The sequence below is a fragment of the Diadema setosum genome, chromosome 12 (assembly GCF_964275005.1).
Source record: "Diadema setosum chromosome 12, eeDiaSeto1, whole genome shotgun sequence".
Taxonomy (NCBI): domain Eukaryota; kingdom Metazoa; phylum Echinodermata; class Echinoidea; order Diadematoida; family Diadematidae; genus Diadema; species Diadema setosum.
Window position 1 is genome coordinate 729572 of NC_092696.1, and position 17128 is coordinate 746699.

At 37.0% G+C, this 17128-nt stretch overlaps 1 protein-coding gene across 1 annotated transcript in view; it reads right to left on the reverse strand.

Annotated features, from left to right (window-relative positions):
* The window catches only part of LOC140236267 (uncharacterized), a 38350-nt gene extending 24898 nt beyond the window's left edge, over positions 1-13452 (reverse strand). Inside the window, exons 1-8 of the mRNA XM_072316226.1 lie at positions 13380-13452; positions 11565-11876; positions 9765-10106; positions 7079-7204; positions 6494-6577; positions 4417-5990; positions 3182-3343; positions 2739-2927 (exon numbers count right to left, since the gene is read on the reverse strand). Coding sequence (XP_072172327.1) covers positions 2739-2927; positions 3182-3343; positions 4417-5990; positions 6494-6577; positions 7079-7204; positions 9765-10106; positions 11565-11876; positions 13380-13452 — 2862 coding nt within the window. The remainder of the gene's footprint in view (positions 1-2738; positions 2928-3181; positions 3344-4416; positions 5991-6493; positions 6578-7078; positions 7205-9764; positions 10107-11564; positions 11877-13379) is intronic.
* Between the last annotated feature and the right edge of the window lie 3676 nt (positions 13453-17128).

A 17128-nucleotide genomic window follows, 5' to 3' on the forward strand; every position in this document is an offset into this window, starting at 1 on the left:
ATTCAGTAGGGGAGAGTAGTAAAAAAACAACAACAAACAACGAAAAGAAATGAATATACAAGAAATACACAAATCTAGCTGAAATAGTAAACAAATAACATTATACGCGAGGTACATATAAGGCAAAGAACTCAAACAAAAAGGAGCAATACAAATTAGAGGAAGGGAGAAAAAAAAAAGAAGAGAGAGAGAAAAAAAAAAAAGAGTCAAACAAAAATAGTATCTCGTACATTGTACCAAATCAAAATGCCATAAAATCAATAATGTAAAGCATTCGGAGCAATTGGAATGGTATTCAAATAACGTTTGATCTAGCATGTTTTATTGAAATTTGGTGAGACTCTAATCTCCCGATAATAATCAAGAATACCATTGCACTAAAGGAGTAGAGTTGCACAACTCACGAAGATAGAATTTCTCTAGATAAGCGTCATTGTGCTTTCTATGGATACTTTTCTGATTTATTAAAAGAGCTGTTTTAGGTCTTAAAGAGATCTAAGATAGATACTCTGTTTTCAAAAGCAGGCAAAAGATAAAGAGATGTCTTCACCTGGTCAACTTTCGCCATTTATTCTACCTTTCTATTAAAAAAAAAAAATGTTGCCAGGTTATGAAAAAGGGAATGCTGTATTTATATGTGGAAGAATAAGTAAAATTGCTCAAAGTGTAAACATGATACAAAAGGACCAACTAGGCAGTAGCTATCGTGACCACAGAAATGTGCGTTTTCCCCAACCAATCAGCACAACCACTTTGTATGGAGAGCAAGAAGGGACTCTCAAGAATAAAGCACGGATGGTTGTGACAGTGGCAATGGTAGCCCGACTTGGTGCAATGAAGGAGAGGTGGGAGGGGGGGGGGATTGCTATTAATGACCGCTGATCAGCACACGTTACATGAATATGTATCGATACGAATAACAATGACGCCGTTGAACGCATGGTTGATTCAAGTATAGATTGTACCCCATTGATAGTGATAGATAAACTATACAGCATGTACATCATATTCTTCAGAAGTATTCAAATTAGAAATCTTGCAGTATGATGAAAGGGGTATCCCTTGAAGCATCACTGAAAAAATATGAATGGTGCCAAAACGTTTTGAAATATTGTCATCAGTTAGTCCTAAGTCACTCCAATCATACGCTCGCCTCCGATGCACTCACTCTTCTCCCTCGAAAATATTCGACTAGGGTTCCTGATTTTTACAAACCACAAAACTACGGTATGATAAAGTTTATTGTTTATGCCTGCTTTGAGAGAGATGTTGAGAGGAGAGCGTCTCATTCATTGAGACAGGCAGGTCACATATTGTGTCAAGGGGAACAAAGTCCGGTTACGGATAATTATGTCCTGATGACTCTCAGCGGTTTATGTAATGTGGTGGTAGCTTTCAGCCTATTACTATATTAGTTGTTTAGGATGCATATCGCCACTGAAAAAAAAAATAAAAAACAACGAAACAGATAAATAAACAAACAGAAATTGATAATAATGATGACAATATAACATCATAATCATGATTTTTGTTATCGTGACCTAGAATGAATTTTCCTGATTATTTGAGTTGATTACACGGCCCAACATTCTTGCCTAATATTCTTTAGCTTCCATGGAGGAGGATTTTTGTAGAAGGTTGTTGCCATCATTGCACGGATTGAAGGGTCGAGTGTCATGTTGTTGATCCTGGTCCAGGTGCTGGTATCTGATATACACGACTTTATTGTGAGCTTGCTACAATGATGACGCCATTAGCTGTTTTAAATACTAATTTTACTGAAAAGATGCAAAACTCGTGTCAAAATCTACTTTTTTTACACCATTTGATTAAAGAAACAAGAACACTTACTGAACTCCTGGCTCAGTGAAACCAATGTCTAAGCACATGTATGCACTCACACTGCATAATATTGTTTGTGACGTCGCATACAATGGAAACGTACAAGTCACCCAAAATATCATAATTGACATGCCTATATTTTTTTTTCCAGTCAAATGAAATGACAGATATGATATTGTTTTAAATTGATTTATATAAAGCCAAGAAAAAAGTCATAATTCTCTTTTTTTTTTGCGGTTTAGACAGTCAAAGGGATCTTGTATTAGCATGACGCATGTACGTTTATGTGTCGTGTATGTTTATCTGTGCGTCTGTTTTCGTGTGACGATGCGCTAGTGGTCCCCCCCCCCCCCCCCCTTCGTGATGAAAAGAAAGGACAAAGTTTGTTTCCATTACATAGTAATACAGTGTCACCAACACAAAACTTTTCTAAAACTACAGGAAACTGTGTCCTTCCCCTTTCACCCTCCCTCTCTGTCTGTCTTTGTCATTCTCTCTCTCTCTCTCTGTGCTTTTCACTCCACATGTTTCATTATTACTTTCGTAGGAAGAGTTCAATAATCCAACTCATCGAAGTAAAACGCTGTATCGTCAAAAATGTGCTGCAAGGTTCATGCGGGTAAAATATCTGATGTTTTGCACCAGATTATAACTGCTTATTACGATACGTCTTTCATTCAATGATAAGTAACCACACCGATCGTATTGATCATACATTGAAGAGTATAATTACAAGCAAAGTTAAACCGTAGCGGAATAAGCTTGATTTCCAAAGTAATTGCTACCCAGTAAGAAAAGAATATATGATAACTCATTCAGAGTCGTAATTCTTTTTCTACGAAGAAATTACAGCGCGCTCACAACACCAAATGACTTATAGTGCAAGGTTAACATACCTGACAGGATGGCGCTAAGGCGACTGCTGTTGAAAGGAAACTATGAGGCAGGTATGGACAATGAAGTCTGAACTTCGAAAGACGTGGCATACCACACACCCATCGTGCCAAGTCTTTTCCCACCGACTCGGAGGACTGATTTAGAATATCATTGTCGAGGCGGCCATAGTACAATTCCAAATCTTCAACCTGTAGAAAAAGAAAATAAAAGATATTATAAAAACTATGAACAAAAGAAAAGGAATAATAACGTGTAAAAATGACAAGAAAAAAACACAACAACTCTGTATAACATACAGAGGTAATAAAATAGTCATTCACTGTTTAGTAACGTGTTCTTATATTAATATATTGCCCCTTTGAAATAGCGTAGTATTCAATCTCTAGTCTGTAACATTACAAGATACGTGTTGTGCATATGTGGATATTCCGTAAGGTCTTACCCGACAGTTGGAAGCCTCTGCGCCGAGGATCTTGTAGAATTCAATGTGAAATTGTGATTCTGCTATTTTCACTTCACGCAGTTCACAGCTGGAGCATGCGCCCTCCGCCAAGTCACGTGACACAGTTCTTCCGCACTTCACTTTGTCCAAATATAGCGATTGCTGATAGAACGAGCATTGATTGGCAGTTACATTTAGAGAAGATTTATTATCCACAATGTATAGAATCATGACGGAAATGTACATACAGTTGAATTGGAAATGGGAATATCCGAGCAAATAAGTTAAACGTAAAACGTAAAATTCGCATATCAAAACATTAGGCCCAAATTATTACAGCTCATGAAGGGAAGAATGCATTCTCTGATTGATATATAATAAGAAAGCTTAGAGCTTAGGGACGACAGATTATGACTTCATCAACACTCATGCTATGTGTCCTAAACATGTACATTATGTGTCCCTACTAAGTAAAGAATATCTATTTCACAGGATACACAGGTCATAGAATAATATCTCTCATCGATAGACAGTGTCTTTAGTAAAGCCAAATTTAAATCATTAATACCAGCACCAGCGGTAATTTGGTTAATGTAACATATGCAAATCGATCTGATTTAACGCGAGTGGGAAACTTTTGTACTATTTTCCCAATGGAATCTTTTTTTTTTTTTTCAGAAAGGCACAAGAAAATTCATTTTGTTCAACATGTAGTACATTCCCGTTACAACAAACATATCGAGATGCCGATTACAAAGAAATAAGCGTTCAGAATGCAATATTATCCTCCCTGTACGTTGTGTTTGCTGCTTCTTGTTTGTTTTGTTTGTTTGTGTGTTTGTTTGTTTGATATAAAGAAAGGAAACTCTCGGTCAGGAGGACTTCGTTATAACGGGAGTCTACTGTACCACAGATGTCTTTTATTGATAACAAGACATAAAACAAATAACACAGGGGTTAAGAATCAGCTCACAAATTAGGTTATCTTTCAACCTTGAGGAAGACGGATTTACATTAGCAATACTCCACGTCGATTTTATATCTGTTTTTTTTTTTTTCATTTCAGATAGATTTCCTCAGGCCTGAAAACCAATGTGAATACAACAGATGAAGTTGACGATCTGCTCTCAGTGACGCACAGTGAAAGACGCACAAACACATGCTCAGAATGGTAGTTTCATTCTACAAAATCTTTCTGCGATATTTCAAATCGATATGTCAGCTGTTTCACTCACCACCTGATTGTAGCGCACCATGAACACAACTCCTGACACTGTGTGTTCTGAAGAAAGAGATGATAGTTTGTAATCCTTCCATCGTTTTCCCACTATCTTTGTAGCCTCTTCAGTGTGGCATTCAAATGCAACGTCTACGCAGAAATCACGATTATCATCATCATTAAGAAAGGCATCATACATGAAGTCAGCTGTACCACAGGTTATTAACCCGCTGATTATATCAACACCAAGCTCATTACCTAAAGCTGAGGTGAAGTAGAGTACGTAGCGGAACTCCTCGGGTCGACTGAGAAGTCTGTTTTTCACCGTGTCGTACTTGGCGCGATCATTGACGAATAAATTCACAATATGTTCCCCTGCAATGAATTCTTGAAGCAGTTTGTGGGGAAATGAAACTCTTGACCCAACCAAGGATGAAATGTTGACATCGCACTGACGTTCCCTTGTGATGTCATCTCTTTCTATTGTCAAAATTCCCACTCTGCAGCATATTTCCATGGCATCACGACACTTGCTGAATTGTTCTTCAGGAAATGAAAGATTCCTGTCAAATAGACCCTCTAGCGCTACTCCACTTATTTCCTGAATCGCCCTACCAGCTTCATTGAAATGATTCCCAGTGTTCTGATTCCGTAGATTTTTACAAACGTTTGATGCATAATGTTCTTTCAGGAAAGAGATCATTTCTCCAAAGAAATTGGAAAAAGTTTGCACTTTTTGCATTTCTTTTCTTCTCTCTTCACTGAAGTCGTTCCACATGAGGCAATACATTGCACAGTAGATAGGAAATGGGGCCATGTTCAACCGGATGACATCGTTTTCCTCCATGAAACTGATCAAGTTCTCTGCAAGATTGTCCTTTTCTCTGATCCGAAAGTACCTCCTAATGTAGGCTGTTACATTCTCCTTGTTCAATCCTTCAGCGTTAAGCAAAGTGTAAGCTTTGGCAAGAATCTCATTTATCATGAATTCATTTGTTCTCCATGGTCGGGTCGTCACAATTACTCTGCATGACTTATATTGCTCTATATTCAGAATGCGAACGACGTCGCTGCTGTTCGTTTCCCTTAATTTTCCTTTAAACTCGTCGTAGCCGTCAAATATAATGAGAATTTTACTTAGATTTGCTGAAATATAGTCATCTATCATAGTCTTTGTTGCTGTATTTGAATGAGAGAGGTATGTTTTGACAATACCACCGATACTTGTTGAGTCTTTGACATCTCGAAGAGGAATTAGGAGCACCATGTCCAGATCCTGGAGAATCCGTCCCTGGCACCAGTCCCAGGCAATCTTAGCGCAAAGTGTTGTTTTCCCAACACCTCCGTCACCTTGAATCAGAAAGCGGCTTGAAAGATGTTCGATGCTTGTCAGAAGATCGTCGTATTTTAGTGGTGTTTTACGCTTGCCATTTCGATCTATTTTACTTAAATTGATATCAATTTCATCCAATTCAACACTTTCCATGGAGTTGACGGGATCTGCCATGCCCTTGCCTCGTGACAAACGGTAATACTCCTTAAGCTCTTCTTTGAATTGCTGTACTTGTTCCTTTGTCAGCGATGATAAACCTTTCAAGGGAAATTAAACACAATAAAGAAAAATAATATTCCTCATGTCATGTTATTTCGTAACATAATTATTATGTTTTAAGTACACATAGAAAAATTTATCTCTGGAACTGCATTGGATGTTCAAGGCACTTAGTCCTAAATATTGTAGAGTAAGTTGATATAGAGAGTCATTTTGTTACTCTGTAATGCATTTATTTAGAATTCTATAATCAATGAGTAAATGCTGACAAAATAATACTTAGTGTGCATAGTAGCACACCACGCATAATGATCGTTCCATTTTCACAAATCATACGATAATCATGATAATCATGTTTTCATGTTGTTTCTTAGCGCATACCGTAAACAGTATTACTGCATGTATAAAAAGCAAAAATGGTCAAGACAGTATTATGATGCCGAAACTGTAGAAATAAGTATGCATTATATAATGATAAAAGCATCAGGGTTTCCTTGTCTTTTTTTACAAGAGATACGATAATGACTATTAAGACCCATGCTTTTCATACCTGTTATTAATCCTTCTTCCTCGTGAATTCGCTCTGGTATGTTTGGTCTTCGCCAGCAGGGGTTCCAGCCACATCCTGAAACAAATCAACAACGCCAACAAGAGATATAGATGATCGATTATGATAATGATTATTGTGTATCTAGATTTAATGAAAATCATTGCTCGGAAACCATTGTCTCTTGATATGCAGTTATCTATGATAGAACGTTTATCACAGAATGGTAACCAACTACATGTTCCCTTGCTGGCAACTTGTTTAATACTGTGAATACAAATATATGGTAGGGCATATTATAATGAATAAAATTAATGATTATTAGCAAAAATCCTTTGCGACTATGCGAAGTGTAGACTGTGTTACAATGATCTACACAGATCGCTTTCTTCTTTTCACGAGTATTGTGTAGACACGGGTCGACTGTTCTTCACTTCAATTTCATGGTAAGAAGTGGCTATTCCTAAACACTTACAAACCGACTTCCGCACACACACACACACACACACACAAACCAAAAACAAAATTGTAATCCGTAGCAAAAGAGAAAATGAATAAATAAAAGCGAAAAATCGACACCTTTTTGCGGAAGGTATTCCGGATGCTTGCTTTGAAGATATTTTCCAGCAAGGAGAAATAGGGTGACGATGGCAACAGGCACGCCAATGACGAGTCCAATGATGAGACCCACATTACCACGTTTTCCTGAAACTTAATGCAAATATCGATGAAGCACATTACCATCCATTACAAGTAGAAGAAGAGAATAACAAACACATTGTTAGCCGACTTCGTTCTTCTCTTTGGTTTCATGAACCTTCACTTCTCTCTCCTATCTCCATGATTTTCAAACCTTTAACTCTTCCCTCTTCCCCTCCCATTCTATTCCATCTTTCTCCTCCCCACGATATCCGAACATCTTACTTGATACTCACTCTAATCTTTCTTACTACTCTCTCTGTTCACTTCTCTACCTCCGTTTCCACTAATGCAACTTCAACTTCCAGTACTGTCCCCAGCTCTTCATTTTTGGCCCTCCTTACAACCCCTATAAATGCTATACCAGAATCATTTTAGCTCAAAAATCATTAAAACATAATGGACCAGATATTTGGAATTCTTTACCCCCTAATTTAAAACAATGTACGTCGTTGAACATTTTCAAACGAGAACTAAAAAACACCCTCATAATCCAGTATACTTCTGACACATAAATATTCATACCACCTGGTCAACAAACACCCTAAACAATGAGTTCACGGTCATAACTGAAGTAACATTTACCTCATCACACTGATACACAAAATGACACTCAACGTACAAACCAAGATTCATCCCAACATAATGCACACCGCACTGCACCGCACGTCCTTCGCACAATTACTTCCCACTCAGAGAGTGGCAAGATTTTCTTTATGTAGTCCATGGGCCAAGACCTGAACAATGGGTTGTTGGTACCATCTGAGGTGGCACAACCTTTTTGGTGTCAGTTTATTCGTCGGGCATAGATATGCTTATAAAGCTATGATGGCATTTCCAAATGAGTAGCTTAGTCATAATAAATTAATGTTTAACCAATTTGGTCTTGTTTTTATATCCCTATACTTCTGAATCGAAACTAAACCGCTATACAAAGAAGAGCACTGCCTTCTGTATGTCCACAGGTGTTCTGCTGTAAACGCGGTGCGCTTAGTCTTTATTCAAGGCAGCGAAGGGAATATCCATAGGGTTATGATGTCCACAGCTGTCACGCGGTGCGCTTAGTCTTTATCTAGACCAATGTACCGTTATCATGATTAAAGTTCCTCATAAAAGGGATTATCTACACTGTTTTTATACTACCCTATCAACAAATACATCAGTTTTAAACAAAAATCACTCTGTCCATTTACAATATTATTCATTATCATCTATCGTAGTGTACCGGTACATTGTTTTTGCATTATCTTATGTTGGAGGGAAATAAAGCGACATTGGCGTGGTATCAGCGTTTCCACCGTAGCGTTTTCGCCGGAAAATGATAAATAATTGAAAGATACGGTAAAATTTACGATGAATTGCTTTTGTTGTTGTTTTTGTTTTTAGATAAAAGGATATACACTGTATCATACGCTTTGGATATTCATTTTGCCGTCTAGAATAAAGACTAAGCGCTGTGGACATCATAACCTTTGGATATTCCCTTCGCTGCCTTGAATAAAGTCTAAGCGCACCGCGTTTACAACAGAACACCTGTGAACATACCATAGAGCTGCATTTTACAGCTCTATGGAACATACAGAAGACAGTGCTCTTCTTTGTGTAGCGGTTAGTTTCGATTCAGAAGTATAGAGATATAACAACGAGATCAAATTGGTTAAAAATTCATTTATTACGACTAAGCTACTCATTTGGAAATGCTATCACAGCTTGATAAGCATATCTATGCCCGACAAACAAAATGACACCAAAAAGGTTTTGCCACCTCAGATGGTACCAATATCTGGCCTGGCCCATGGACTAATGTATCTCTCTACTGTGCCCTTTGCACAATTACCCCCCACTCAGTGAGTGGCAAGATTTTCTTTATGTATCTCTTTACCTGGAGCCATCTTCCTCGTCAAGCTTAGCTTATGATGATGGTCCCCTGCATTTCATTTTTATCATTTCCTATTGCTTCCTTTCATATAATTATGATATTCGTTCTTGAAAAAAAGAAAATGTATGTAAGATCCAAACGTTACGAATATTAGCTGTGTAAATGACTGTGTAAGTATTTTGTTGATTTGTTGATTTGTACTGATTTTGAAATCCAGAAATAAAAACTGAACTAAACTGAACTGAACTGAACTGAACTATACATGTCGCTTCCCTCTTCAATTCTCCTCTTTCTAGGTTCTTCTTCTGCCAAGCAACAATCTGACTAAGAACTACATGAACATGGTGGAGCGTAAACCTTTCTCCATCAATCAGAAAATATATTTAGTATCTCAATTCACATGCATCCTATAATGCTTTGCAAATAGGTAAATCATACACGGAGAGAACAGTTATTCAAACTCTAAAAGAGGATATCCATGAATTATATTCGGAAGGCTGCTTTACTTTATAATTCGTTCACTTTTTGTCTGTTTTTAATATCTAAACTAAAAATCGTTAAAACAATTAAAAAAATAACATCTAAAAATTGTAATCTTTTTTTTTTTTTCGGGGGGGGGGGTAGTATCATCACTTGTTGACCTGTATTATTCAGAAACACAGAGCTTCATTAAAGCTTCACTAATACCTGATGCAGGCAGAACAGTGATTTCTTGGGTCGACGTTCCATTCAGCGAGTCACCGGTAGCCACACACATGAAGGTTTGCTCTGTCCCATGTTTAGCTGAAACAGTGATTGTCTCGAACCTCTCGTATGTGCCGTCAGAAAGTATGTTCTGTTGTGAAACCACGGAATTCATTCTCTTTCCCGACTCCTCGGTCCATAGCATGGAAACGTTAGGTTTGAATCCACTCACGACGCACATAAGATTTAAAGAAGACGTGTTGGATGGAGCCTGGTATGTACACCGTCGTTGACGAGGTTGACTCTTATCAACGCATTCCTCGATCGCATGTCTTGATGCCATCGCTAGGGAAATAGGACGATAGATTACAGAAGACACACATTTTGTATCCACATTTGTTTACTTAGCAGGTCATTAAATTGATTTTTACAGAATGTTTCTTTTTCACCAAAAGAGAGTTGCACTATTTTGCGACAAGTTTTGCTATGTTATAAACAAAACCTGTACTAGAAGAATGCTAAAACAATGAAGCATTTGACGAGAGGATAAAAAAAAATGAGCAGTAACTTACCTCTCTGTGCCATCTGCAGTTTAATTTACATTTTATTAGAAATCGGGATTAGGGATTATGCTTGAATACATGGGTCATGCGCATGGCTACTGACTTTGTCGGAGGTGAAGCTGCACGACTATTATTATTGCAATGTAGTCCATGAATTTTATTCGGTATCTGAACAATTTCTTCATCTTCTTTGAATTGACTAGACGGAAAAAGTAAAAGTGCGTGACACATTACTATTTCATTACTCCGACTCTGAGTCCATCGTAAATGAGACTAAATTGGCTCTCCGGGGATGCACATCTTCAAGCATTTTCAGAGCGCGGAGCTCGGATATTCACTTTTGCACATAATCAATCTTTCGATAGAATAGACCTACGTTTTGTAGCTTTTAAAAACGACTGGTTTAGCGCAATGTTTAAAGATTTTGAAATTTAAAGTAAAATCATCATTTTGAAGTCAAAATAAAACCACCCCAAATACACGTGGTTGAAGAACACGGAATATACTTTAAGTTCTGATGAAAATAAGCACAAAAAAAAATCCATGCGTAAAACGACAAGAATGGAGCTATTTCAATGTGAATGAATAAAGAAGCTAAGTTGAGCCATCATTATGTAGAGTTAGAAATTTTTGTACTTTGTCATTTTTGTCTTATGGCTTATCTCTTTACTTTTTCGTATTCAATAATTTTGAAGAATTGTTATTTTAATTGCAACTGAAATAAAAGTATACATCCATACGTTAGTCAGTTTGTGGGGTTTTTTTTTTTCATCACATTTCTTATACATTTCTGATAAAAGGCCACAATGAATACAACCGAAAACGCCGAAAATAATTTTGTCAAAATGCCGAGTTATGCTCATTCCCTTCACAGTATCTGGATACAAAGAAAATACAGATTCTACTGATTTTGTTTTCAGTATCTAAAATTGTGGCAACGTGGAGCCTTGCATTTACGAGTTTAATAGTGTGACGCTATGATGAAAAGATTGCTGTCATTATCATTCAAGAGATACTAAACACATTTTTTTTTCATCGCTTTAACGTTTTTTTCAGCCAGAGAGTAGTTGCCGACTGGAACAGATTGATTCCTAATGTTGTTTTTTTTTTTTTTTTATTTATAACTTGCATATTCTAGTGATCTTTACCCCTTTTACACCTTATTTGTTGAAATGATTCTTCCTCTAATGTCTTCACCAACGCATGTCATCATGAAGATAAGAATGAAAATATCACTTACAATTAATCGTCATGATGGTGGAATTTTCAAAAATCTCGGTATTCTTCAGCACCACCTGGCAATAGTAACGACCCTCATCTGGCACCTCCAAGTCAGTGATGACGAGGCTGAAGTTCTTGTCGATATCGAACCGTTCCTCTGTATTTTCAACCCTTCCATCGAATAATTCAGCCTTAGTCGTCCTCTCTCCCGGATGCGAGATTCTCTCCTTGACCCAGAGCACAACGACAGGCTCCTCCTGAATGTTACACCGCAATCGAATGTCTCCTCCTTTCCATCCTTGGACGTTGGGGGCGGTGCCTACCAACGAAGCTAGAAAAATGGAAATGGAATCTGTGTCATAGTATGCATGTTACGTTCATTGGTTTATTGCCTCTTGGCTTACTACTTGTATAAGGTGGTTTACTCCATATGTAGTACGTCTATCATCACTATGGCGAAACCCATTAGTCTACTATCAAATTCGTCTAATGCCCATTTGGTCTAATCCTCACTTAGTCTAATGCCAAGTTTGACTACTTTTTTCTTCTCCCAACGACCAGATGGTCTAAATTTCATTTTGTCTACTTGGATTTTCCCCACTTCTTCTAATATTGTTACTCTTTGGCTTAGTTTCAGTTCATCTTTATTCCATTTTGTCCAGTCATCATTTTGTGTACTGAAATTGTCATTTTATTTGGTCCACTGCCCATTGGGTCTGTATTTCACTAGGTCTAACAGGCAGTTAGTCTACTCCCCTTTCGTCTAATTTTCGGTTAGTCCTCAAGCCAATTCATTCAATTAGAATTTTCGTATCAACACCGTTTCGGCTCATCACTTTAAAGTCTAATTCTGTTGCGCTAATATCTAATAGCACTTATTCATAATCTTGGTTCGTCGACAAGATGCAATTAACACGATTAAAGCAAAGGATTGGAATTAGCGACTTGGTTCCCATTGAAGTGTCTTTATATTGATTAAAAGAAAAACATTTGTTCTTGGGACACCAAAGTTTAGTATGAGAAAATCAATAGATATCTTTAACATGTTGGCTAGAAGTTGTCACTTTTTGCATTCTTTTAATTTCTCCCTGTTTCGATTAGCTAGGGTAGACAGCATTTTTTAAAGATGTTTTTTGTGTGTGTGTTAAAGTTTTGTTGTGTTCTTTCCATCAATTGTAATTATGATTCATGAAAATCAGAGCGTACGGATATAATTATCATCAGATCAAATAATATAAATTCGAATGATTTGTTTTAAGCAAACTTTAAAATTCATCATGTCATTAATTTCCTTTGAAACACAACAGTGAGTGCTTGCCTGAAAATTCTTGGACAACTTATTAAATTCTTTATATCCTCATATTCTCATCCTTTGAAATGGTTTTGAGTCTACAGAGAAGTGTTGTTGTCCCAAGTGGAATAAACATGTAGATTGGTTCAAGTTTATTGGCCCAGCCTTTAAGAACGATTCCTGGAAAACCAGGAAAAGACTCATTGTTCACGTTGTATTTTTTACATCCAACTTAAGAAACAGGTAAAGTACTATACACGTAACTGTATAACTGCTGTTCCTTCTTTTTTTTTCCACGGGAATCATTTTATCATGTGCTTTTTGACTTCATATATTATACCAGTATATCAGTATATATATACCAGTATATATACAAGTAGAACGGGGTTGAGGAGGAACAATTATTACGAACTTCCCTTTCTAAGTGAATACAGCCGTTTTCTGAATGTCGTTATTTTCTGTTGGACTCTGTCGTTTCGACCACATCTTTTATTAGCATTACTTGGCTTGACGGCAAAGTTATGAAAATAAAGTTACACTTACCTTTCCCACTTTGCCCACAAAACACAGCAGCAGTCAGTGTTATAAGAAGAACGAGGTCGTATCTTCTATCCATCACAGATTATCACAGTTAACACAATTGTAATCAAACAAAATGGCGACACCCCCATACAATGTACCCTTCCGAGTCAGACAGAATTATTTTCTTAATGAGTGCGAGGAAGTAGATTTGACGCTCCTAGTCCTACACATGACGCAGTCGTTTCCTTGCTAATATGTGTCAAGACTACAGATTTCACACATCATGTCGCATACAGCATGCTATTGAACATTTCATGGGAGACATAGTTGTTTGCTTGTATCATGCAAGAATGACTTCTTACAAAACATACACATTTCTCCCCCGCGCCCAAAGGCAGACCTAAAACTCCAGCTACATGATAGACCTACATTAGGATTGCGTGCAGTCGTCAATTTATGATGAACAAAGTGGTAAAGATACAATGGAAATGTTATGAATACACCATTATACGAGCACTCTTAAAGGGGATGGCTAGTAACTGATCAGTGGGAATTAGTTTGAATGCTGGGGATGATTGTCCAAATCCTTGCAATATATCTATTTTGAGTGAAAAGTATTTGATTCAGAATAGTCTCATATTCAAGTTTTGTGTAGTTTTATGTGTCCAGGTTAGCATGCTTGTACAGTGACGGGGCATGAAACGGCAAATTACTTGACAATGATTGCCCTTAATTTCCAAGGAAGTGTAGGTCTGATAACATTATCCTACACGATGTTGTTAAAAGAAAATCAAAATGACTTCAAATTATCAGAAGGATTGCTACTATAAACAGCATGCGGCAATGTGTTTTGTTTTATTTTGTTTTTCTACAAGAAGGCTATGAAAAACTCACGTAAATTGTATTTGGAAGCAGTCTTACATGGGAGAAGACCTAGAAGAATTCTTAAACTATGCCATGTCATGAAACAATGAGCCTGGTATGTGGCCTTTACAATATGATATATTCATAAATCCACACAGGTTTGATCGATGGTTAATGCAACTCTATTGTCACTGTCAGTTGTGACCGTGCATCACAAAACGAACAAAAAGTCGCACCCCTTGATTTTACGTGAGGACTCCAAAAAAAAAAAAAAAAAGTGAAACGGGTCAACCAAGTCAATATATTCAGATTTTCATATTTTCTGAAAGAGCTATCCTTCTTCTACATTATTCTTAACTTTGGGATCATAAAATGAATGCAAAAGTGCATTTTCAGCAATTTTTCTACAACCTTTTTTTTTTGTGTGTGTAGAGTAGTGAGATCAGGTATGTCTTAGAGGCCCTTTTTTTATTTCTTGATAACCACTTGCACACTCTTCATTTTCAAGTCTGATAACTTTTGAAGGGATAAAGCTACTGTTTTATCCCTTCAATGGACAAAATGGACAAAATGTGTTAATAAAGCATGCTCAATTTCAACTTAATCTGATAATCTCTTCATTGTTGTTGCTCCAGTGGTTTACATCCTTTTTTTTAGTCCCATTCATCACACAGCTAGTACGGATTGGTAAAGATTAAACGCTTGAATAGACAGTTAGACTTGTACTTCAGAGCCTCTTTTCCCGGTTCACACTTTTCCAGGGTGTGTGTTTCATTTCCAATATTTAGATAGGTTAGGAGAGTTCATTAAAATTAATCTATACATCATAATGTAAAAAGGGTCTGCTCTTTCAGAATCTGCCCTTAACTAAAAATCCATGTCTGGCGACTTTTTGTTTGTTTTGTGATGAAGGATCACATTTGCAAATTCTACTTCACTGTAGCGTTCCCCACCTAACACGCTTGAAGGAGACGATCATAATGAAAATGGGCAGTAAGACATGTTAAAACAAATAGATAAGAACGCAATGGGTAACTTTAAGTTATCTCCAAATCTCCAAAACAACTACATCAAGCCATACCGATCATCGCTATCCCCAGCACTATTATTTTCTTCTACGTTGTACCACAAAGAAATCGGCGTTGAAATTGTACGAAGAAAATAAAATGATTGACATTGATTAAAGTCAATATGAAAAGACATTGGCATGGATGTCCTGTATTACACGAGTGAGGGTAGAAGAATAAAGATAGTAGGACCCTACGACTAATACGTCGATTTCCTGTGTTCCCAGGTGCAGATTAATGTAGCCATGTCTAGTGTTTTTGTACTTTCCACAGTTGACTGTTGAGTTAAATAGTTCAGGCTACGCAAGTACTTGATAAGAGTGGGACGATCCGTTGATGTAAAGATATATGTCTTGAAGCTACAATAGCGCTAATACAGACACCGATCTTAAAATTCCATACGTGATAATTTCTCTTACTCTCATGGTCATGAACGTCACTTCCGGTATAGTTTGAGTCAAAACAAAATTGGTCATCTCTACAGTAGGCCTACAGTGAATTGGTGTGAAAGTTTTCACGCACAAGCATACACTGTACGAATCTACGTGGTGATAGAGTCGACGCGCCGTCGGCGTTTGGAACCCTGAATCTGATTTACCAAATTTATAGCAATAAAATTGCCTGTCAGTAACAGGAATCTTATGATGGACAAAGGGATTTCAAAGCCAAGTATGGAAGAAAAGTTCATAATTTCGTCTCAAAAAATACGCTGATGCTTGCTTTGTTTACAGTCTAGCAGCCTCTAAATATACCCGGATGTCCGACCATGAGAACAGGAGCTGGTATAAGTATAGATGGGGGAAAAGTAAGTTTACTTAGATCATTTAAAGCATGACAAAAAGAGCAAGAAGAAGAAAGAATAGTGGAGTTGGACTCGGAGCGATATTCTTCAAATCGGAGCCCGAAAACTGTAGCTGAACTGATTAGTTTTGCTTTGAGATCAACCTATCAACACCGACTAATTTTTAAGTTAAGGATTATCGCTGGCGCTAGGTTTGATAACACGCACGCTTTCACTGGCATGTAACTTGAAATCATTTCATGAAAATGATGTTACATAAGTAAAAAATAAAAAATAAAGAAATAAAAAATAAGAATGGTGCATTCCGCTTAAAGCCTTGAAGGCTAGGTTTTTAATATGCCTGCTGTGAATGAATTACATAAATACTTCGATGATTTTTTTTTTTTTTTTGATAAGGAAGAAAATATAGCATGATGATAATAACATAAAGGGATTTCAAAAGGAGTCATAAAATTTGATGAAATTATTGATGTTAGATTTTATTACGACATTGATTGTCTAGGGTTGCACTTTATATTACATTACGAAAAGGTAAAACTGCGCATGGACAACAAATTTAATTATGCAAACGCGTTTACGATAGACAAAATGTCTACGTATGTGTAGGAGCGTTTTTCGCTCAATGCAATCGAAAAATTGTTATTCAGTTAATATTGTTGCTGGCTATTTTTCTATGATGCGCAAATTCATATATGATTATCTTTTACTTTCTTTACTAAGTTGATACTAATTGATTTGAAATCAAACAATTATTATGTACACTTGTTTGAAGTTGAGGATACCTAGGTAGGTTATACGCCCTCCCTCCATCCATAAGTGCTCGGACCCTATCTACAGTGTAGAGCAGTAATAGTAGTAACTCCTGTGGAAATTATAATAAAGTAATGCCTCTGAGTTGGCGTTTTCCTTTAGTAGCACAATGAGATAGAATACAATGATGTATTATACATAGCACGGACTTTGTACTCAGCACAACGTTAAAATCGAATCACGCTCCAACACCCTGTACATCATTTATACGCTCTGTTTTGTAAAGA